The sequence below is a fragment of the Dendrobates tinctorius genome, unplaced genomic scaffold (genome assembly GCF_039654945.1).
Source record: "Dendrobates tinctorius isolate UK_male_01 unplaced genomic scaffold, ASM3965494v1 ptg000159l, whole genome shotgun sequence".
NCBI lineage: Eukaryota > Metazoa > Chordata > Amphibia > Anura > Dendrobatidae > Dendrobates > Dendrobates tinctorius.
The window spans coordinates 14,635,791-14,660,815 of NW_027361826.1; the positions used below are offsets into that span (position 1 = coordinate 14,635,791).

At 47.2% G+C, this 25,025-nt stretch overlaps 1 protein-coding gene across 7 annotated transcripts in view; it reads left to right on the forward strand.

Annotated features, from left to right (window-relative positions):
- The window catches only part of ATRIP (ATR interacting protein), a 148,517-nt gene extending 124,746 nt beyond the window's left edge, over positions 1–23,771 (forward strand). For all 7 annotated transcript variants that reach the window (XM_073549569.1, XM_073549570.1, XM_073549566.1 and 4 more), the window contains 3 exons: positions 9,405–9,491; positions 21,540–21,792; positions 23,470–23,771. In XM_073549569.1, coding sequence (XP_073405670.1) covers positions 9,405–9,491; positions 21,540–21,792; positions 23,470–23,537 — 408 coding nt within the window. In that variant the 3' untranslated portion in view covers positions 23,538–23,771. The remainder of the gene's footprint in view (positions 1–9,404; positions 9,492–21,539; positions 21,793–23,469) is intronic.
- The last annotated feature ends 1,254 nt before the right edge of the window (positions 23,772–25,025 follow it).

Genomic DNA, 25,025 nt, shown 5'->3' on the forward strand with positions numbered 1-25,025 from the left:
GTGCATTTATTTATGAAGAAACTTTTTTTTTTTTTTTTTTTTTTTGCTAAGAACCTAGTGTTTTTTCTTTGAAATTCTGCTATGACTTTATGACTAAAATGTGTGATTAGTGCACAGTCTGTCTGCAAGTGTCAAATAGATCAAAACTGACCATGTATCAGGTCTGGACAAATCCTTACTTTGTTTGGATACTGTTAGATTTACCCCTTTCCTCTTCAGTAGAAGCAGCAGTCACCCCCTCCTCTCTGTGTAGGACTGACAACCAGGTCCCCTTCCCTTTTTTGGGGGACCAGTAGAATAAGATTAGTATTTGTAAACTATCTCATAATTAAATATAACAATCACATAATTAAATATAACAATCACATAACACTTTCTCATTTGAAACAGTTGTGCATTATGTCTAAATATTGTTATATGCTTGGCCTCTTGGTATTCTCTCGCAGGGCTTCCCTTCCCCTAATGTGCACCCAGTACCTGTGCTCGCATATTCTCAGTAGCTCTCTCCCCTTTTAGTATCTGTACATGGTTGACAGATTCATCTCTTCTACTGTATTGTTGCCGCTCGGTTATGGAACTGAACAATCAATTAAGTATTTGGGAGAGATTTGAAAAACACTTGGGGCGTCATAACAATATAATGGAAATGTTTAATATGATCTCTAAGAAAAAAAATGCCATAATTTTAAAGAACAACCCACGTTTTAAGCATCTGAAAAATCTTTGTGATGTGTTCAAACTTTGGATCATAGATGTCTGACTGCTGGATTTTAAATGCTGTGCCCCTTTGGGCTGTGATCTGTTTTGTTCTGTTCTTCAAAAAGCGGGTTTCACTGAAGACTGGCTTATAGATATACCTGAGCCCTTCTTCAGCTATCCCTGCTTGTCCGAGGGGAGCCGATTGATTACACAGCATATCAATGTTTCAGAACTAATAGGTTAATGCTCTTTCCTCTACACCTACCATAGATTGGCTATAGCTACTAAATGGTATTTAATGGATGCAGATGTTCAACTCCATGCATCCGTCAGTTAAAACTGTGTCCTATGCCCACTCGTTTGGCCAATTTTTGATCCCATCCATAAGATGGGCATGGATGAAGGGGCATTTGGCAATACACCCTATTCTGCCTCTTCTATAATATCACCATGGTGCAGTGGAGTACTGTATGTAGTCACATGCCCCTTTACAGCTGTTATGTGACCAGTACCAAAGGCTACCCAAAGGAGGGAGACTGGCTTTACTAATAAAGGAAATGGGACACAATTAGTGATGAGCAAGCATGTTCGGATATCGTGTTATCTGAGTATCTTGGACGTGCTCGAATAATGTGTTTGAGTCCCGCGGCTACATGATTTGCTGCAGTTAGCCAGCCGCAACACGTGGGGTTTGCCTGTTTGTTAGATAGCCAAACCCTGCATGCATAGTGGCTAACAGCCGCGAATCATGTAGCATCGGGGAATAGCATGGTATCAGAGCATGCTCGCTCATCACTAGACACAACCTATAAAAACGGTTATATTAAAATCAATATATGCATCTTAAATCCACTTCTTAATATTAACTACAAATATTTAAAATGGACAACCACTTTAAAGGTGTGTTCTCGCGTTTAAAAGTTATCTCACTATCAACAGGGAATAACTTTCTGATCGCTGGGGATCTGATCTCCATGTCCCCCAATGAAGGAGCGGAGGACGATCATGCACACTGCCTCTCCGTTCCTTCTTAATGGGAGCCCCGGAGATTGCCGAGTGTAACGCTACTGTTAGGCCAGGGTCACACTTGCGAGTAACTCGCACCAGTACCCGACACTGCCGCCGGCACTTGGCCTGGAGTGTGCAGCTGCATAGCAATACATGCAGCAGCACACTCCGGTCCTGCTGCCGGGTATTGAGGCAAGAGACTCGCGCAAGTTTCTCTCATCACACTTGCAAATGTGACCCCGGCCTTAGAATGCGAGGAGCAGCAGTGCAGATGATTGGTCTCCGCTCCTTTCAACTATGGCTTTTCAGAGCTCTGCATAGACAAGAACATGTCCACAATGCTCTCCCATAGAAGTCAAAAAGTCTTCTCTAGACTATTGCCTGCTATGTTTCATGTGGCTGCTGTAAATCATATCTTTATCGCTTCATTGGGGATACAGGTAACCATGGGTGTACGCTGCTCTTGCCAGGAGGCTGACACTATGCAAAAAAGGAAAAGTAGCTCCTCCCCGGCAGTATACACCCACCGACAGGCATGAAATACCTCAGTTTGTGCTTAGTGTCTGTAGGAGGCGGAGCTGGATCTGTTCCCAGATCCGCATCTAATCCTTTTTCCTTTCAGGTTATGTTGTTTTCTATTTTTTTTTCCCTTTGTTTTTCAGAAACAGCTTCAGGGTAACAGGGTGTAAATTCTCACCCTGCTTTCCCACACTTATGCGGCTGAGGGAGCAGTGTGGTGTCACCCACATCGCAACTCTCAGGCCCGCAGACAGGATCCTATCATCTGTCACCCTCACGGGTGCTCCAGGGCGAATTCCGGTGGCTGGTCCTTTCCATTTCCCTTCCTCACCCTGTTTGTCATCTCTGAAGGTCGTCGGAAGGGGGTCCCGCTTCCAAGTCCACCATCGCCTGTTTGGATTCGTTCGGCGATACTGGAGGCTTACCGCGTTCAGGAAAAACGGCCTCCTCCGGGAGTGAGAGCCCACTCCACCCAGGCCGTGGGTGCTTCTTGGGCTGTTCGTCACCAGGCTTCGGTATTACAAATTTGCAAGGCCGCGACCTGGTCGTGCTTGCACACGTTTGCAAGGTTTTACAGGGTTCATACCCAGGCCTTGTCCGATGCATGCTTGGGGGTAGGAAGGTACTGCAGGCGGCGGTTGCGCACCGGCCAACCTAAGTCTTTTCTCTGGGTTTCTTTGTTTCGTTTTCCCACCCTTGGGACTGCTTTTGGACGTCCCATGGTTATCTGTGTCCCCTGATGAAGCGATAAGTGATTTTTGGTACTCACCGTAAAATCTTTCTTGGAGCCTTCATTGGGGGACACAGCACCCCCCGTTTATTGTACCGTTGTTTGGGCCTACGTTCCTCTTGTTGGGTTGGTACATATTTCTGAGTGCTTGTTGCTTCTCCTACTGCTTTTTCTCCATCGCTTCATTGGGGGACACAGAAACCATGGGTGTATGCTGGCTGCCACTAGGAGGCTGACACTATGCACAGAAAAAGGTTAGTTCCTCCTCCGCAGTATACACCCCACCGACCGGCACTAATTTCCTCAGTTTAGCTTAGTGTCAGTAGGAGGTGGACACAGGTCTTTCATTAGACCCATATCTACCTCCGCGTGCGTCGTTCCCTTGCAGGTTTCGGAGGGATACGGAGTGAACAGTCACATACGTACTCCCACAAAGAGACTATGAGTACGGCGTGTACTGCCACCCCGTATCCTCATAGCTCTCCACGGCAGGACCAAGAGCCCCGAGCACGGATGCGTGTCAGGCGATCCACCTGGTCCTCGCCCCCCGTCTCCCACCCACTCGCCCACCAGAGCCTGTCGGTCTGGATGAGATGCAGACCTCCTTCTATGGAAGAGGACAGGATCATAAGGTACAGGTTTTTGCTGAGAGGTAAGTATGGGACCCCGGAGTGTCACCGCCTCTCCCTAGCCTCCCACGTCTCCCCAGCTACACCTCTCTCTCTTATTTTGGCCAGCCATGCTGCAGGCTTGGGTACCTTGCGGAGCTGGCGCCCTTAGTGACATCCCCAGGTGTCACGGCTCCTTTCAGCAGCCTTTTCCTCTCTCTGCGCCCCCCCCCCCGGCTGCACTTATCTTGTTTCGGCTCAACAGCCGGGCGGCAGGCATGGATCCATTGCGGGGCAATCGCGCGGCAGTGCAGCGTTCACCCCGCGCTCCCCGCCGGCAGCCGCATCTACTCCAGGCCCCGGCTTCTATTGCGGCCTTGTTCGGCGTCGCGGCCACGCCCCCCGCCTTTTTCCTTAGGCGGGCTTCTCTCCCGCTCGCTCCCTCCCATTCTAGGCCGCCCTCCGCTCTTTCCCTCCACGTCTGCGCTCTGGAGGCGGCACTCAGCAGCGGGCGGTACCACCTTTGGCTGCAGTTAACCCCGCCCTCCCTGTCTCCACAAGGAAGCGCGCGTTTTTTCTACCGGGCTCTCAGGCGGCCGCTATTTTCTCCAGCCTGTCGGCCGGACTCCTTCGCCACTTCTGTGGCCCTACAGATATGGACGAGCTGTGCAGCAGCGCTCGCTGAAAGCATCCACAGGACACCGAACTGTGAGTAGCTCTGCATCTGCAGACTGACACCCTCCTCTGCCTCCTGTCCCCCATCCTTCCGGCACTGCTTCATTGACTTTCCCCCCATCCAGCCCGCTGCCCAGGAGCCCCCTATTGCTCCACGTGAGAGCAAAATCTCCCATTCCTGACTGAGATAGGGAAGAAGCCCAATCAGTGGCGTATCTCACCAGGGTGTCTCAGTCCCTAGTGGCCATTCTTCATAAGTTGTCCCTGGACTCCTCTGCAGGACCCAGCAGGTCACAAGAGGTTCCACCTGTACCAGCCACCATGAGCCGCAAAAGACCCAGGCAGGATCTCCTGCCGGAATCCTCCCCTCGCTCCATCTCACCACATAGTCCTTCCCAGCAGTTTCCTTCCCGTGCATCCTCACCTGAGTCAGGCGAAGCGTTCTCGGATGTGCCATCCGAGGAGATTTTAGAGCTGGATTCGGACCATACCACGGACATGAAGGTTACGGTACAGAACCTCATTGCAGCGATTAACCATACTTTCGAGATCACAGACTCCCCTGCGAAACCCTCAGATCAGGAGGTTTCGTTCAGACGGACATAAACACCTACCGGAGACTTGGCTCCTCATTCTGAGTTTGCCAAGCTCCTCACCAGGAAAGGAAAAATCCGTCCAGGCGCTTTCAAAGAGGGAAGCGCCTCGGCGTGCTGTATCCATTCTCTCTGGAGCTTACCGACAACTGGTTGGCTTCTCCCTCTGTAGACGCTCCTGTGTCCAGACTATCTAACAGCACGGTCCTTCCGATTTCAGGTGTGGCGGCTTTGAAGGATTCTAACGACAGGATCATAGAATCCTTAGCAAAGTCAGCATTCAAAGCGGCTGCGACGGTGCTAAGCCCAGCCTTTGCCTCCACTTGGGTAGCAAAGGCCAAAGCTGCTTGGGCGGAAGATCTCCGCCAAGGCATTCTTGATGGAGCCCAACCAGAGTGTTTGGCCGAGAGAGCCAACCAGATATCCCATGCCGGGGATTATCTGGTCTCGGCATCCTTTTGTGCCGCCTCTTGTGCAGCTCAAGCGTCCAGCAACTTAGTTGCAATCCGGCGTACAATTTGGCTCAAGGCTTGGCAGGCGGATTTGGCGTCTAAAAAATCCCTTACCAATCTGCCCTTTCAGGGTGCGCGTCTCTTTGGATCCCAGCTGGACCAGATTATCAAAGATGCCACTGGGGGCACAAGCTCTCTTCCACAGTCCAAGCCTCGTAGACCCCCTCCAGGGTGTCAGTTTCGGTCTTTCCGCCGCGTCGCGACGGCAGAATCTTTTTCCAACCAGCAAAGGCCGCAAGCACGCCAGGATAGGAAGAACGTCTCCTTTATGCCCACTTCATCCTGGCGATCTCACTCCTCCCAGGGCAGAGGGTCCAGAACTGGAAGGTCCACCTCGGCATGACTATCTACAAAGCCCCGAGGCGCCTTTCCAACTGGGCGGCTGACTCCTTTTCTTCAGGGACATCTGGTTTGCCTCGGTGGAAGTCGCTTGGGTCAGGGAAGTTGTATCCTCAGGATACAAGATAGAGTTTGTGTCTCGGCCCCGGGATCGCTTCTTCGAGTCCCGTCCTCCAAAAGACCCCGCCTTAGTTCCGGGCGTCTTTGCACCCATCGACTCGCTTCTCCGTTCCGGGGTCATTGTGCCCGTTCCCGAACAGAGCGATTCACAGGGTTTTACTGAAACCTGTTTGTAGTGCTGAAAAAAGGCGGCGCGGTTCGGCCCATTCTGGACCTCAAACTGCTGAACAAGAGGGTCCGCCTGCGTCATTTCAGGATGGAGACCCTTCGTTCAGTAATCGCTTCCATGGAGGCGCAGGAATTCATATGTTCAATAGACATTTCAAGATGCCTATCTGCATGTCCCCATCTTTTACGGGCATCAGATATTTCTGCGTTTTGCGATTCATCAGGACCACTACCAGTTTGTCGCCCTGCCGTTCGGTCTTGCCACCGCGCCCAGAGTGTTTACAAAGATCATGGCGGCGTTGATGGCCCTGTTGAGGATCAGAGGTCTCGTACTCTTCCCGTACCTCGACGCCATTCTAATCAAAGCTCCATCTTTTCACCATACTCTCCAAAGCCTTACCATCGTTCTCGACACCCTGTCCAGTTTTGGGTGGCTCGTAAACAAGAGGAAGTCCTGCCTCGTTCCGACTCACCGTCTTGTGTTTCTAGGCTTATTGTTAGACACCCGTCGATCGAGGGTCTTTCTCCCGGAAGAGAAGTTGATCTCTGCGGCGAGATGTTTGATCGCTACAGAGCCTAAAGCTTCCATCTTTCCGGTCAGCCATAAAAGTCTTGGGAAAGATGGTGGCGACGACGGAAGCGATCCCATTTGCTCAATTTCACACGAGAGCGCTTCAACAGGCCATTCTGTCTCGGTGGAACAGGTCCGTTCTCTCCCTGGATCGTCCAATTCGCCTCTCGTTCCGGGTCAAACAGTCCCTCAATTGGTGGCTGACGTCACCCCTCATCTCCCTGGGCCGGTCATTCCTTCCGATTTACTGGCAGATTGTGACAACGGACGCCAGCCTTCTCGGCTGGGGAGCTGTGTTTCGCAATCAGATGGTTCAGGGTCGGTGGTCGACCCAAGAGACAACTCTGCCGATCAACGTCCTCGAGATACGGGCGATTTATCATTCACTGGGAAAGGCTTCTCAGGGGTCTGCCAGTCCGGATTCAGACAGACAATGCCACAGCGGTGGCATATGTCAACCACCAAGGGGGGACACGGAGCTCCTCGGCTCTATCGGCAGTGTCCAGGATTCTCCACTGGGCAGAGGTATTGGTCCCAGCGATATCCGCAGTGCACATTCCCAGCGTGGACAACTGGGCCGCCGATTTTCTCAGCCGCGAGGGTCTCACGGCGGGAGAGTGGTCCTTACATCCGGACGTCTTTCATCAGCTTTGCCGTCGTTGGGGGACTCCGGACGTGGACCTGCTGGCGTCTCGCCTGAACAGGAAGGTCCCACAGTTCGTATCCAGGGCCCGAGATCCTCTCGCAGTGGGCGCCGATGCTCTGACCATTCCCTGGTCGCAGTTCAAGCTCCTTTATCTGTTCCCTCCCCTTCTTCTTCCCAAGCTGTTGAAGAAAATCAAGGCGGAGGGGTACCAGTCATCCTCATCGCTCCGGATTGGCCCAAAAGGGCTTGGTTCGCGGACATCGTCAATCTTCTCGCGGATGCCCCCTGGAAGCTTCCAGACAGAGCGGATCTGCTGTCTCAAGGTCCAATCTGCCATCCCAATTCTCTGCCACTTAATTTAACGGCGTGGCTGTTGAAACTGCGGTTCTGAAGCGATCGTGTTATTCACACCATGATCCGGGTTAGAAAACCATCGTCTTCGAGAATTTATTATCGTACATGGAAGGCCTATTTCACTTGGTGCTAGGCCAATGACGTTCCGCCCATGTCCTTTTCTCTCCCTTCTATCCTGGCGTTCCTCCAGGCAGGCCTAGATGCGGGCCCTGCCCTCAGTTCTTTGAAGGGTCAGGTTTCAGCGCTCTCCATTCTTTTTCAGAAGATGTTGGCCTCCCGTCCGCAGGTCAAAACCTTTCTTCAGGGAGTGGCTCATACGGCACCTGCGTACCGCGCTCCCGTGGATCCATGGGATCTCAATCTGGTTCTGGAGACTCTTCAACGGTCTCCCTTTGAACCTCTCAGGGAAGTCTCCCTGTCCCTTCTCTCCTGGAAAGTGGACTTTCTGGTGGCCATCACCTTCATCCGGCGCGTGTCGGAAATGGTGGCCCTTTCTTGCGCCCCCTTTCCTGGTGCTCCATCAGGACAAGGTGGTCCTGCGGACCCCGCCTTCCTTCCTAAGGTGGTGTCCACTTTTCACCTAAATGAGGACATTGTTCTCCCGTCCTTTTGTCCGGGTCCAATCCACCCTCTGGAACGCTCCTTGAACAAGCTAGACCTGGTCGGGGCCATGAAGGTGTACCTGGCTAGGATGTCTCCCTTGTGGAAGACACTCTCTTTTCATCATTCCAGATGGCGCGCGGAAAGGTCAGCCGGCCTCCAAGGCTACCATTGCTCGCTGCATCAGATCGGCAATTTTGGAGGCCTACCGGGTCAAGCATCGAGTGCCCCCTCCGGGAACTAGAGCTCACTCTACCCGGGCAGTGGGTGCCTCCTGGGCGGTGCACCACAGAGCTTCTGCGCAGCAGCTCTGCAAAGCGGCAACCTGGTGTTCGATCCACACGTTTGCCAAATTTTACAAGGTCCACACCTATGCTTCAGCGAATGTCAGCCTAGGCAGAAGGATCTTGCAGGCGGCGGTGGTGAGTCCGCTGACCTGATGGAAGTTTGTTTCCCACCCCAGGGACTGCTTTGGGACGTCCCATGGTTTATGTCTCCCCCAATGAAGCGATGGAGAAAACAGGATTTTTGGTTGCTTACCGTAAAATCTGTTTCTCGGAGCCTTCATTGGGGGACACAGCACCCTCCCATATTCTGCAACTCCTGTTCTTAGGTTGTTTGTTGATTACAGTTGAGTTGTCTGTTGTTTTCATTCTGTTTTGTTACTTCTCCTACTGCTTTCTCACTAACTGAGGAAAGTGAGTGCCGGTCGGTGGGGTGTATACTGCGGAGGAGGAGCTAACCTTTTTCTGTGCATAGTGTCAGCCTCCTAGTGGCAGCCAGCATACACCCATGGTTTCTGTGTCCCCCCAATGAAGGCTCCGAGAAACAGATTTTACGGTAAGCAACCAAAAATCCTGTTTTTCTCCAACTGAGGTGTTTTGGTGCCTGTCGGTGGGTGTATACTGCCGGGGAGAAGCTACTTTACCTTTTTTCATAGTGTCAGCCTCCTGGCAACAGCAGCATACACCTATGGTTATCTGTGTCCCCCAATGAAGGCTCCAAGAAAGATTTTACGGTGAGTACCAAAAATCCCTATTTTAAATGCTGTTAAGGTAAGTCCTAAAATAAAAACCTACTACCATTTAAAATAAATGATCCAATATTTGACTTTAAAAAGTTTAAAAAAACAAAAAACAAAAAAAACAGGTGATGGTTTAAGGCTCATGATGATGTACAGTAAGGTAGATTGTTTCTGATTTATTAATCTAAGTTGTGGATTGCTTTCTCTCTAAATCGTTGTTGCAAATCTGTTTTTTTAGGTGGTTAGGTTCCTAAACAAGTTGATCACCCAAGGCTGGAGCTGTACCTCAAACAGATCTGGAAATGCTTGTCTGTGTAGCAGAGAGGTATAATGCTTTTTTTTCAATCAAATAACTAGTATATCTGTATGTATTCTATATTTTAATGGAAATAATGGAAAACATCCTATGCTCACACAGCAAACCAGTATAAAGTATACCGTATTTTTCGTATTATAAGACGCATTTTTGTTCCCCCAAATTTTGGGGGAAAGTGGGGGGTGCGTCTTATAATGCGAATATGTGTGCTGCTGTGCTGTAGAGTGGGGGGTGGCTCTGGCGTGGTGTGAGGGGGCTGGGGTGGGCTGGCTGCGGACTGCAGAGACAGTGGAAGGTCCTGTGCTCCCTCTCATTAGGCTCATGTTATAATATTCACTGCACCCACTGTCCGTCACCTCAGTGCTGAAGCAGCGCCGAGTTGGTAGACAGGGGAGCGGTGCATATTACATGTGCCTGCACCTGCGCCGTCACTATAGTCCTCTACCGTTATCGCTCCTGCTCCCAGCTCCCCCTGTGGCTTTCCTGTGACTGCTGACATCCTCCTCCTGCAGGGCGCGTGGCAGTAGCTGCTCGCTTCAGGACCTTCCATGATGTGACCAATAGGACCTGCGGTCACGTGACTCCCAGTGTGCACTGCGAGTCCTATTGGTCACCTCATGGAAGGTCCTGTAGCTACAATGAGTTGGCTGAATGAGCAGCAGCTGCGCGCGCCCCCGCAGGAGGGGGATCTCAGCAGACACAGGAAGAGCCACCAAGGCTGTGGAGTCGGTAAGCCACAGTTGCGACTCCGACTCCTGGATTTTATCAGACTCCGACTCCTTCATAAATGGCCAATTCATAACAACAAATTTACTGTTGTAAAATATTAAACATCGTGCTTATTCAGTTTCTCACCATCATATAAGTAATCGGACCACTTAGAGCAAAAACTACATTTATTAGAATACAATTAGAATATAGCAAATAACTTTTATAAACTTTTCTAAACTGTAAGTAAATATGCAATAAACACTTTTATGCAGTTAAGAAGAAGAAATCTATAAATTTGTCCTCAGAAAAAGTATTGCCTCTGTCAGATCCTCCTTCATGGATGCCCTCAAATCTGATCTAATTATTTTGAGAGCCGAGAACAACCTCTCTACACTAACTTGTGTTGGTGGCAAAGCAGTAACCACTCGGGCAACATCTCTGACAATGTCAGGATAAAGAGGAATCGCTTGTTGCACTGTTATTTTTGATGAACGGTCAAATTTGTCAATTTCTTTTAGTGCACATGAAAAATTCTGCTGAAATGTACTGGCTGTGTTCCTTGATGGGGATGACTCTTATTCTATGCGGGAACGCTTTGCACGGTCCTTGTGATCCAAATATTTTTCGAAATTAAATTCTTCATCAGTTGATGATGAGGGTGAAGATGTGGCAGACGACCAAATTCTTCTTTTCCTTTACTTAGCTGTTGATCATCTAGAAGAATCCGATGCATTGGGTCTACATAAACAGCTGCCAAAAGAATGTTATTTTGTAATAGTAGCTCCTCTCTCCATTTCATTGATGTAGCAATGCCACTTGCAATTAACCCTCCTCTTTGGGACAGGCGAAACATCAGGTTCTTCCACTCCTTTAAGAAAATACCTGGAGTTAAGTCCTCTGCTTGTAATTTTTTAGTCACTGTAAATGGGTGCTCTAGCAATTTTTCCAGCTCAGTCACCTGATTCCACTGACTTTCATTTAGCATCAGTTGAGGGTTAGCCATGTCTACAAGAAAGGTTTTCAGTTCAACCAAGCGCTGAATCATTAAGTAAGTACTGCCCCATCGTGTGGCTTGATCAATAATTGCCCCTTTTCCAGCACGTCTCTTCAAAATTGAGTCAACTTTAGGGGTTCTGGCAACAGTAGCCAATTTTCTCACCTTGCCAACCAGTGCAGCAGCATGTCCTTCTTGCAGACTGTCTCTTATAGTCAGCTGTAGCGTATGCACAGCACAGCGCATGTGATGAATGAAAGAACATATTGACACAGTTTCAACTGTTCATCTGAAGCAACTTCAGTTTGCTCCTCAGTTACAATACTGTGTTTTTCTATTTCAAACATTTCTGTGTCTGTGGACCCAGAATGTTCTTCTAGCTGCTGGTCACCATCATTACTCTCATTCATTAGCTTAATAGTACTTATCATATTTGAAGCATTGTCAGTTACGACAGAAAGAACTTGCTCTTTTTTAAGTTCATAGTCTTGCAGAACCTTTTCCACCAAGACCTGGAGAAACTCACTGGTGTGATGAGCTTTGGTGTCTTTTACTGCCAATGTCTTGGTAACTATTTCATTTTTGTCACAAACAAATCAGACATTGATGGCAAAATAGTTCACTCTGTGATGTGTGCAGGCATCCATTTTAAGAAACAGAAAGCGTCCCTTGAGAGTTTTTTTAAGTTCTTCCTTTTGTTTAAAAGCTTCTTCGATTACTAATTTTTTAATACTCTCTCTCTCTCCAGAGAAACACCAAGCTTGCGGGCCATTTCCCCATTCAGACACATAAAAGCTGGTCGTGAAAATAATGAAATAGGCACACTATCCTTTACAACAAGCTCTATGATCTGTTTTTTAAATGTATCTACTGTCATTGTCACAGTAACTTTGTCACTGACAAAATATCTTGCAACTGATGGCTGCAAAGTTCTCTGCTCCTTTGTTTGGCTGGAAGAGCTGGGCACTGGTTCATTGGTTTGGATGCAGTCTTTCTCATCCACTGCTTTCAGTACTTCTGGATGAAAGCGCTGTAAATGTCTCTTTAGATTAGAAGCTCTGGTAGGAGCATTTTTATCTTTGCCTGAATATGCACTCATCTTGGCTTCACAGCATTTGTTTTCGTCTGGATCATTTGTCATACACTGACAGACATAATGTTTTCTATCTTGAGTGATGGTGAAATGTTCAAATACAGCTGATTTAATGTGATGCTTCTTTGACATTCTCAGGTTTTTAATTCTGCATTCACAATCCAAATGACAATTGTTTTTCCTAAAAACAATTGTACAAAATTATTGCCAGGTCGTACAACTGATATAGTGGTCAGTAATACTGTTATTATTCCTCATGTACTCACAGTTAACTGATGCAAAGTTTGTTGAAAGGATAATACTTCTTACAGTCTTCCTCTTCTGAGTAGCAGGCAGCTGTGAGATGCTTGGAAGACGCACACCTAGTATGATCTAGTCTAGAGGAGGAGCTTTACTACTAAGAATTTGCAACTAATTTTCAGTTTCATACATTGTAAGTAGGGGGTTTGGGGCAGCATGAGGTTAACCAAGTATAAGATTAGATAAGGGCAGTGGAGAACAGTGACACACAAGAAGTAAGAAATGTCTCTATCTCCAGCAGAACTGCTTATCACTGTTGTTCATAGTTTGATAGAACATATATATTTGAGTAACATTTATAAAATTCATATGAAAGTTCAATTATGAAATATTAATACATTTTTTTTAAAGCTGGAGTCGGAGTCGGTACAACCAAAACTAACTCCGACTCCACGACTCCGACTCCACAGCCCTGAGAGCCACGGGGAGAGGTGGGAGCAGGCGCGATCATCGGTAGTTGACTATAGTGACGGGGGGGTGAGTGCAGGCACATGTAATATACACCGCTCCCCTGGTGAGTTAACGGTTTATTATATCATGTGCTTGCCAGCAGGGGGGAAATATAGGGACGGGGGGGGGGGGGGACAATGTGTGCCAGCAGGGGGGAATATAGCGACGGGGGTGGGGGGGGCGACAATGTGTGCCAGCAGATGGGAATTTAGGGACGGGGGACAATGTGTGCCACAGGGGGGAATATATGAACGAGAGGCCATGTGTGCCAGCAGGGGGGAATATAGGGACGGGGGGGGATAATGTGTGCCAGCAGGGGGGAACATAGGGACGGGGGGCCGTGTGAATGCCAGCAGGGGGGAATATAGGGACGCGGGGGCCGTGTGTGTACTAGCAGGGAGGCATATAGAGAGAGGGGGGCCATGTGCGTGCCAGCAGGGGGGCATTTAGAGAGAGGGGGCAGTGTGAGTGCCAGCAGGGGGGCATGTAGTGACCGGGGGGGCCATATCCAGGATGGGGGGGCAATGTGCCAGCACAAGGGGGCAATGTGCCAGGATGGGGGTTATATAGATACCAGGATGAGGGACATATACGGTGTATGATTTGAAAGACGGACACTGGCATTATAAGACACACCTCCATTTAACATAAAATACATTTTTTTTCTCTTTTTCTTCACCAAATTTGGGGGTGCGTCTTATAAAGCAAAAAATACGGTAACTGCAGATTATTTTTTGAAAACTGGTACAAAACTACTTTTTGTCAAGTTATGTGTTATATCGCAATTTAAAAAGTCATAAATTGATAATTTACCAACTTTTATGTATGTGAATTAGTCTGAGGTGGTCGGTCCTCCCACATGTTTCATTATGCCCAACTGGGAGATATTCAGTTGTGTGAAAAAGTGTTTGCCCCTTCCTGATTTCCTGTTCTATTGCACGTTTGTCACACTTAAATGTTTCAGATCACCAAACCAAATTTAAATATTAGTCAAAGATAACACAAGTAAAATGAAGGTATCTATTGTTAAGGGAAAAAGAAATCCAAACCTACAGGGCCATTGGTGAATGTGTCCAGCACCACTTGCATTAAAACTATGGTTAATCATATCTTTGAGATGCTGAGTTCAAATTTCCTAGCCACACCAAGGCTTGATTACTGCCACACCTGTTCCTAAGCAAGAAATCACTTGAATAGTACCTACCTGACAGAGTGGCATAGACCAAAAGCTAGACGACATGCTGAGATCCAAAGAAATTTTGGAACAAATAAGGAACAAAGGAATTTAGATATATCAGTGTGGAAAAGGTTATAAAGCCATTTCTAAAGACTTGGGACTCCAGAGAACCACAGTAAGAGCCATTATCCACAAATAATTATCCACGAAAACATGGAACAGTGGTGAACCTTCCCAGGAGTGGCCGGTTGACCAAAATTTCTCCAAGAGCACAGCGGCAACACATCCAAGAGGTCACAAAAGACCCCACAAAAACATCCAAAGAACTGCAGGCCTCATTTGCCTCAGTTAAGGTCCGTGTTCATGACTCCACCATAAGAAAGAGACTGGGCAAAAATGACCTGCATAACAGAGTGCCAAGACGAAAACCACTGCTGAGCAGTAAGAACATAAAGGCTTGTCTCCCCTTCGCCAGAAAACATCTTCGTGATCCTCAAGGCCTTTGGGAGAATACTGTGGACTGACGAGTCAAAAGTTTAATTTTTTGGAAAGCGTATGTCCAATTACATCTGGCATAGAATTTCAGAAAAAGAACATCATGCTAACAATAAAATATGAGGGTGGTAGTCTGGGGCTGTTTTCCTGCTTTAGGACCTGGAAGACTTGCTGTGGTAAATGGAACCATGAATTCTGCGGTCTATCAAAAAATCTTGAAGGAGCATGTCCGGCCATCTGTTTGTGACCTAAAGCTGAAGTGCACTTGAGTTATGCAGCAGGGCAATGATTCAAAACGCACCAGTCCACCGCTGAATGGCTTAAGAAAAACAAAATTAAGACTTTGGAGTGGCCTAGTCAAAGTCCTTACTGATTAAGATCCTGTGGCATGACCTTTAAAAAGGCAGCTCATGCTCGGAAACCCTACGATGTGATTGCAGAATTGTTGTAACTCAAAGACTCCTCTAAAACATTATAAAAGACTCGTTGCCAGTTATTGTAAAAGCTTGATTGCAGTTGTTGCTGCTAAGGGTGGCACAATCAGTTATTAGGTGTAGGGGGCAATCCCTTTTCTCCTACGCCTCATTGGTGGACACAGACAGTGGTTGTTATGCTGCTTGCCACTAGGAGGACACTAAGTAAACCAGAAAAAAAGTTAACTCCTCCCCTGCAGTATACACCCTCTCGCTGGATGAGATTTCTCCAGTTCTTGCTTAGTGTCTGCAGGAGGCACTTGGGTCTGGTTTCAGACCCCACCGTTTTTATTTTATTTTTGAATTTTGTGTAAATTTTTTATTTTTTAATTAAAGGAGTGAAGGGTGCGACGGTTCCTTTCTACGGCCCGCTCTCCCCCGAACCAACAACAGGCAAGCACGCGGGGAGTATACCTCCCTGTACACTTTCCTGCGACGAACGGGGCTGAATTCCTCTGACGATTCCTTACGGTGGACGGATATGAGGGCAAGCGCAGCATGGAGACTGGCGGAGGACCTTACCTACAGCGCTCCCAAATGCCCTGAATCAGCCCCATAGCTCTCCATCCCCCTACCTATAGGGTGGATCGATTGAGCAGACCCCTTTAACAACTTCTCCAGCTCTGCTACAACAGCCCAGGAGGATGAGAAGACCTGCCTGGATGGCCAGGACAGCGACGGCAGGCCTGAGCACTGGAGTAGAGGTATGGGGTCGGGTCCTGGTCCCTGGGAGAGGAGCAGACTTTGTCTCAGCAGCGGTGCTCCGGTGCCCCATTGCTCCCCCCCCGCTCTCGGCGCTTACCGCGGGTAGGCCAAAAATTTAGTCCCCGGCTTTTCAGGCCTACTAGGCCGCAATTTGAATAGCGCCGCCCTCTCCCCGCCCTCGGCGCTTACCGCGGGTAGACCAAAAATTTAGTCCCCGGCTTTTCCAGCCTACTAGGCTGCAATTTGAATAGCGCTGTCCACGCTAGCGCCGCCGCCCCCCCTCCTTGGCGCCTCTCGTCTCTTACGAGAGGTGCAATCCTAGTCTCCGGGGCCATGAAATTTACCTCGGCCTGCTCTGGAAATAGGCTGTGAGGCGTGCGCTCTGCCGGATTCCGGGTGACACCACAGGGCCACCGCTATTCCTCCCGGGGACACAGCACAGGACCAGGGTAAGCTGCATCTGCCCTCAGAACAAGGCTTAACCCCTTCCCGGTACATTCCCTGCAGCTGCCGTCCAGTATCTGCCTTTAACCCTTTCAGGAGCGCTATGTCTCAATCTAAGGAGGCTAAACGGGCTGTTAAGAATCACACTGCGTTTTTTACCATGTGTACCACTTGCAAGACTGCCTTGCCCAGTGCCCAGACTAATCCGTTATGCACGGCCTGCTCCCCGGCCTGCGCTCAAATGCCCCTCGCCGCCGCTGCTGCGGGACTTCCTATGTTTTGCCCCCCTGAGTCGGCTGCGTCCCTTTCATGGTCGGTGGAGTCACTGACTGCCATAGACTCCCTCCGGGAAGCCTCTTTAAGTCAGAAAGCGTCTTTACCGCCCAAGCAGGGCTCTGGATACGGCGGGGAACAGTCCACCAGCAGGGGCCGTACTCAAGGCATCGTCAGGCTAGAAAGTGGACCCATGACGCGTCCCCTAGTCACGCTTGCGCTTCTGAACCGGCAAGTTCTGTCTCTCGCTCTCCCTCTCCTATTCGCAGCGAGCACGACTCTGAATTCGAATCTGACATGTCAGACCCTCAGAATCCTCCAACTGACCAAGAGTCGCTTGATTCTCTTATAGAATCAGTCAACAGGATTCTGGAGTTGGATAAGGAAACTATTCCCGCTCCAGCACAAAACATGCTATCTCATTTAAGAGGACTAAACGTGTACACAGGTTATTTGCCAGCCATCCGGACTTTAAGGACATTGTCCAGAAACATAGGGATTGGCCACATAAGCGGTTCACAGGGCAAAAGTCTACTGAGACTAAATACACTTTTGCTCCAGACCTAATGAAGGATTGGTTACAGTCCCCTTTGGTGGACCCTTCGGTATCGCGTCTTGCTTCTAAAACGCTCCTATCCGTCTCTGAGGGCTCCTCAGTCAGAAACCCCTCCGATCGTCAAATTGACTAACTTGCCCGCTCAGTTTTTAAGGCTTCAGGGGCGGCGCTTTTTCCATCTTTCGCGGCAACTTGGGCGGTCGTCTTCTTTCCTTCAGTCACACCTGGCTCGCGGTCTTCCACGACAAGTGGGTTGGGGAGCTGGTGTCCTCCGGATGCAAGATAGAATTTTCGTTCCCCCTGACACGTTTTTTTCCGGTCCTCACCGCCCAAGAAAAAGACAAGAGCCTTCCTTCGGGCTGTTCAGGCTCTGCAAAGGGGCGGAGTCATCATTCTGGTCCCTCATAACGAAAGGTTCAGGGGATTTTATTCAAACCTTTTTGTGGTTCCAAAAAGGATGGCACGATGCGACCCATTCTGGATCTCAAACTGTTAAATCAGTTTGTCAAGGTACGGCGATTCCGAATGGAATCTCTCCGATCAGTTGTCGCTTCCATGGAAAAAGGAGAGTTCCTAACATCCATCGACATCAAGGACGCTTACCTTCACATTCCGATCTGCCCGTCCCGCCAGCAGTTCCTGTGTTTTGCAATTCACAAGGAACACTTCCAGTTCGTTGCCTTGCCCTTCGGACTCGCCACCGCCCCCAGGGTCTTTACCAAGGTCATGGTGGCGGTCATGGCCATTCTGCACTCTTGGGGAGTGGTAGTGTTACTGTATCTGGATGACCTGCTCATCAAGGGTCCGTGCCTTCCAGCCTGCGAGGAATCCGTGGATATAACAGTAAATACACTTTCTCGCCTGGGCTGGAAGATAAACTTCGAAAAGCCTTTCCCAAAACCGGCCCAGCAGATTTCCTTTTTAGGAATGATCTTGGACACTTCCCACAGGTTGGTCATTCTCCTTCCAGAAAAAAAACAAGCCTTACAACAGGCAGCGCTGACTCTTTCCCGACCGGTTTCTCACTCCATTCGTTTCAGCATGAGAGTTCTCGGAAAGATGGTGGCAGCGATGGAAGCAGTTCTCTTCGCACAGCTCCATCTCCGTCCCTTACAACAAGCGTTGCTCTTAGCCTGGGACAAGAACCCGTTTTCCCTGGATGGTCGGTTCCTTCTATCCTTGCGAGTCAGACAAGCCCTCAAGTGGTGGACACTGAAGTCCTCCCTAAGTCAAGGGAGGTCTTTTCTCCCAGTAAGATGGTTGGTAGTAACCACCAACGCAAGTCTTCTGGGCTGGGGTGCGGTCTTTCGTCACCACACGGCACAGTGTCGTTGGTCAACTCGAGTGTCACGTCTCCCCATCAACATCTTGGCGATATGTGCAATTAGACTAGCTCTACGGAGTTTCCACCATCTCCTCGCAGGTCACCCTATCAGGATCCAATCCGACAACTTCACGGCTGTAGCGTTTATCAACCGCCAGGGAGGTACTTGGAGCAGGATGGCCATGCACAAAGTGAGTCACATCCTCCATTGGGCCGAGACCAACCATTCGCCCATCTCGGCAATCCACATCCCGGGCGTAAAGAATTGGGCGGCAGATTTTCTCAGTCGCCAGGGCCTTGCCTCGGTAGAGTGGTCTCTTCATCCGGAAGTCTTTCAGCAGATTTGTCATCGTCGGGGGACTCCGGATGTGGATCTCATGGTCTCAAGACTAAACAACAAGGTTCCTTGATTCATTGCCCGATCGCGCGATCCATGCGCCATCGGAGCGGATGCCCTAGTTCTTCCGTGGCACCAGTTCCGGCTCCCGTACATCTCTCCCCCCCCCTTTCCCTTGCTTCCGGGGGTCATCAAGAAGATCAGAACAGAGTGAGTACCAGTGATCCTAGTTGCGCCAGATTGGCAGCATCGGGCATGGTACGCAGAACTGATACAACTGGTCGCCGACATCCCCTGGCGACCTCCAGATCGCATTGATCTTCTCTCGGCCCGATTTACCACCAGAACTCCGGGGCCCTGTCTGACGGCATGGCCGTTGAATCCTGGATTTTAGCACAGGCTGGGTTCTCTCACGACGTGATTTCCACCTTGATTAGTGCTAGGAAGCCTGTGTCCATGCACATCTATCACCACACCTGGAAAACCTTTTCATGGTACAAGGATCATGGTCGATCCCCTCTGGTGTTTTCCATTCTGACCATATTGGAATTCCTTCAATCCGGATTAAAGTCAGGCTTCGCGCTTAGCTCGCTCAAGGGCCAGATTTCAGCCTTGTCAGTGCTATTCCAACGCAATATTGCCACCAAACTTCAGGTCAAGACGTTCATTCAGGGAGTTTCCCATGTTGCGCCTCCTTATAGAAGGCCATTGGAGTCATGGGACCTTAACCTGGTTCTCGGGGCCCTACAGGAGGCTCCTTTCGAACCACTGCAGGACGTGCCACTGACCGTCCTCTTTTGGAAGGTGGTCTTTCTGGTGGCAATTTCGTAAATCCGACGAGTTTCAGAATTGGCGACCCTGTCCTGCCGCCCTCCATTCCTGAACTTTCATCAGGACAAGGCCATTCTCAGGACGTCCCCGTCCTTCCTATCCTCTTTGCATCTCAATGGGGAAATTGTTTTGCCTTCCTTTTATCCGGCACCAGTTCATCGCATTGAGAAGGCTCTCCACACCCTGGATGTGGTTAGGGCTTTGAGACAGTACATCTCGCGGATGGCTCCCTTCCGCAAGTCAGATGCCCTGTTCATACTTCCAGAGGGGCATAGGAAGGGTCTAGCCGCTTCATAGGCAACGCTAGTCAAGTGGATTCGCTTGGCGATTCAGGAATCCTACCGTGTCAGGAACGCGCCTGTCCCAGCAGGGATTAAGGCGCACTCTACCCGCTCAGTGGGCGCCTCTTGGACCATTCGGCACCAGGCCTCGGCAGAACAGGTCTGCAAGGCTGCGACTTGGCCCAGTCTGCATACTTTTACAAAACCTTACCAAATTCATTCTTAGGCCTCTGCGGATGCAGCTCTCGGCAGACGCATCCTGCAATCGGCAGTACCAGAGTGCTAAGTCAGTGGTACATGGGGTATTAGCAGATGTATGCTCCCCACCCAGGGACTGCTTTGCTTTAGGACGTTCCACTGTCTGTGTCCCCCAATGAGGTGTAGGAGAAATAGGGATTTTTGTGTACTCACTGTAAAATCCTCTCCGAGCCAATCATTGGAGGACACAGCACCTACCCTGTTTAGCCTATTGGCTCACTGTAGCATTCTTAGGTTTTGACATAGTTATGGTTATTGTTGACTGTTTATGCTCCTGCTTTTTTCACCGAACTAGAGAAATCTCATCCTGTGAGAGGGTGTATACTGCAGGGGAGGAGCTAACTTTTTTCTGGTTTACTTAGTGTCCTCCTAGTGGCAAGCAGCATAACACCCACTGTCTGTGTCCCCCAATGATTGGCTCAGAGAAAAGGATTTTACGGTGAGTACACAAAAATCCCTATTTTCACACAGGGCTTTGTAGGTTTGAATTTCTTTTTCCCTTAATAAAGACCTTCCAATCGTTGTCTAATATTTAAACTTGTTTGGTAATCTGAAACATTTTAAGTGTGACAAGCATACAGAAGAATAGAAAATCAGGGAGGGGCAAATGCTATTACACACAACTGTCCTCGTCGTAGAGGAGGATTTCACACTCTGAATCAATTTCAATTCACTGTCAGTAAATTGGAACGTACTTTAGTTACTGGATACCAACAAATATTAACTTCACCACCTTCTGCCTTTTTTCTATGCGCTACGGTCCTTTCCAGAGTCATGTGATTTTATTTGTGACTTGCCGGATCACACAGTTTCTCCTGCTGCTCTGTAGCTGCCATTTGAGTCTCATAGACTTTTATTGAGAAAGTGTAAAAAGTGATCTCTGCTTCACACAGAAGACGCTGTGTAATTTGGCAGGTCACGTGATGTCAAATTGGACCGGAGTGCCACTGAAAGGGCTGAAGAAAGCGAGAAATGAGGAGTATATTACTGCACTCAATACAAGCACATGCCTGATTGTTAGTAAAGAGTGAAATAAAAAATATCACCGGCGTGGTCTTTGACCTTTTCTTGTCATTGACATAAGTTTTCTTTTCCATATTCCTGTTCTTGTGTTACTCAGAGTGGTCTTTCTTGACCCCCTGTGTTGAACCTTGGGCGAAACCAGAATTCCTTGATTTGATCAATAACCTAGGTTTTCAGTATACATTCAATTCATTGTGGTGTTTGACTAATAAAATGCTAATTTTTATACTTTAGCACTTATTTTTACATCTAAAGTATTGTTCCCAACTTCCCATGTAAGTAAGGAAAGTTCCTATGGTAAGTGTCATTACTTCTGTGTGTTCCTTGTTAAGGTTGTGAAGGTGCTGGTCCGCACGCTACACCAGGAATGGCTCAATGTGCGGCGATTAACTTTCCTTCTGCCCAGCCCAAACCAGAACAAATCGGTGCTGTTTCTAAGAGAAGCCATAATGGTTCTACACAGCCTCTACCAGAAGGACAAAAGCTTCAGTGAACATTGCTTAGAGGTCTTCCACCAATATGACCAAGCGGTGCCCGGAGTGCGAGCATTGTTTAGAAAATTCAACACCATGAATGAGAGCGAAGGTGGGACTATGCACTGTGCTATGTATCTGGTTATTGTGTATGTTACACTTAAAGGGTTGTGCCATTATAACAGTACCACCGCAAGAGCTCATAAAGTGCTGGTCGCTACTCTTTTTGGAGGAGAAAGCGAATCTGGATTATGAGAAGTCTGGGCCCTTTCTCCGTATTTTTACTTTTGTTTTATGTTTGCAAAAATAGTTACAAAAAGCTGCAGGTTTTCGCAAATCACATCAAAAACTCATTGCCATAGGAGGTGCAAAACCCCCAAAAATCATGCATTCACCAAAAATTGCACTTACTGAACTTTCTTCAGCCCATCCTGGTGTCTATACTACCAATGTGCAGAGGCCATCACGTTAATTTTTTTTTTTTAAGTGATAAGATAAGATACTCAACATAATCAAGTAAAAGGTTTTTGGAAGCACAATACCTATTTAATTTGTGTTGAAAAAATCCAGTACACTTTTGCTAGAGTCCATGACAAAAATCAAAGCCGGACCCTCGGGTTTCTGGCAGACGATTAATATAACCCACTGTTCTAGGAGGGTGGTCAATATCCCCGAGCAAAAAGTGAAAAATCATAATAGTAAATGCAACTTTTATTAGATAAATGTGGCATGTATAACAGTTAAAAACATATAGGAACAAATGTGCCTCAAACAGGAAAGCGGAAAGAGTCTAAAGATGCAAATACAGAAGGTAATGGATATACTAATGTGGCTACAGGGACTGGTATCACTCGCTAAATAAATGGGAACACTTGTTAAAAAATGGCCGCCAGCTGAAAGATCATTATGATTTGGTAATTATTACCTGTGAGATGACATCTTGTATGAACAGCGGAGAAATTATCAGGCACCGCTTCCCTCCATCTCGACGTGCGTTTCGCCTGCTTCTTCCGGGGGCGTTACACATTTGCAGTTTGGCATGATGCCGATCTGCGTACAGATTAGTCCCATTCCATGTGTGGCTGCCTGATGCAGTTTCGCACAGATTTAGCAGATAACTAATGAAAATGTCAAATCTATAGTGACAGTAATCCACAGCATATGAGCTATGGCACGACTCCCCTAGAAAAGAATGGAAGGCTTTTTGTCTGTGGTTTCCATCTGGATTTTGGTGCATAATACACTCTGAAATCTCCTTTTAAAATAATTCCGCATGAATGTATCCATAGATACAAATCAGCTGAACTTTCATTCTGCTGACCTTGCATATAGGAACATGTGATGGGGTGGCTTCTCACACACAGCAGCCCACACTAGAAGTGCTCATCAGATCTGATGCACTGTCAGAACTGTCACACTACTTACTTTTGGCTATAAATTATTAAATGAAAACTAACACGGATAGTAAGTTTCATGGATTTACTGAAAGTTGGGTTTTTTTTGTTTGTTGTTTTTTTTTATAGTAATTTAAGGCATCATAAGGTTTAGACTTTGCTACTAACAGATTCTGAGAACATGTCCGTTTCTGAGAAGCTACTTTGCACGCAATAACCTATGTGTCTGTACTTTTTGCAAAGAATTAAGTAACATACCACCAACATTTCTCTTAAGTTTAACATTTTAAAAAGTTTACTTAAAATTTGTCATAATAAATGTCAAATCTATTAGCAATTTAGAATGAATTATTCCAGAAACGCACAAATTTAATGTTTTCCCACTTCTGTTTTAGAGTTTGCACTTGATGAATTGTGTCCTCCCGAAGTAGAGACAGAAGATGAAAACATGGACTGCACATAATTCTGGATATTCTGTATGGAGTGTATGAAACTGCTCTCTAATGCGAACATGTATTTTTAAGCAGATGAAATTCATTAGCAATTTTTGAAAGACTGGATTTAATCCTCCCAGTAATAATTTGTAATAACATTTTATATCTCTTGTAGAATCCTGGTTATACCTTCAGTGATGTACACTATACTGTATTTTAAAACCTTAAAAGTAATTTAAATACAGAAATTTTGTAAAATGTGAGTCTTGATTTTTGGTATTTCATGGAGAACTGAATATATATATATATATATATATATATATATATATATATATATATATATATATATATATATAACCTTACCTTTTTTTTTTGTTTGTCTTTTAATCCTTTTTATAATTTTCCTTTAATATTTTCTTTCTACTGGATGATTAGGATGCTCATTGCACCTATGCTGTGGCTGAATGGTTCCGTGCACCTTTCTGTCCATGCCGCTGAGTCACAGTTTTGGCTTTCCAGGAATGAGCGATATCTGCACTGAAATCTATTCTCTGTTCTGCATTCAGTACCAGAGCTGAGATTTTACTGCAGAAAGCGTTCAGTCCTGGAAAGCCGGCATTGTCACTCAGCAGCGAGAGACAGAAATAAATGCAAAACCTGTGGGCGGAATGATGCACTGAACCGCTTTTCCATGCCAAAGGTGAACTATAGGAATCAAGATAGAGGCTGAAGAGAATCAAAAAAAGTGGAGGCTAAACCAGACGGATGTCATAGCACTGTATATAAGAGAGGTGCAGTGTGAGATGGAAGGTTTGGTTCACACATAGTTTATAGAAGCAGTCAAAAAATTTCAGTTTTCCCAAAAGGAAATGCTCTATATTGACATAAGTTTTGATGGAGTTTTTCTATTCCTTAAACAGTTTCTATGAGTTTTTGAAGGTGTTTTTTTTTTTTTTTATGCTGCCTTTTTGATTTGGCATTTCTTTATTTGGATCGGGTCTCATCAGGATCCATTGTAGAGAAATCACATGCAGTTTTTTTCATGAGGCATTCAGACAAGCTCCCTATGCAAATAGATTGGGTCAGAAGACCTGAGTCTAGTCTGTACATCCAAGTCCACATGCAGAGCATGAATTACCTTAGTGTTAAGGTGGTCTTACTTTCAAACACTATAGAGCTTAAGAATACTATTAACTCCTTCACCACCCTAGCCTGTTTTCACCTTCATGATGAGACCAAATTTTACAATTCTGACCAATGTCACTTTATGTGGTAATACCTCTGGAACACTTCAATGGGTCCCAGTGATTCTGAGATTGTTTATTTTTGTGACATATTGAACTTCATGATAGCGTTCAAATTTGTTTGATATGACTTGCATTTATTTGTGACAATATCGGAAATTTGGGGGAAGTTTCGCAATTTTCGAACTTTTAATTCGTATGCCCTTAATCCAGAGAGTTGTCACTCAAAATAATAAATAACATTTACCACATGCCTACTTTACATCTGCATCA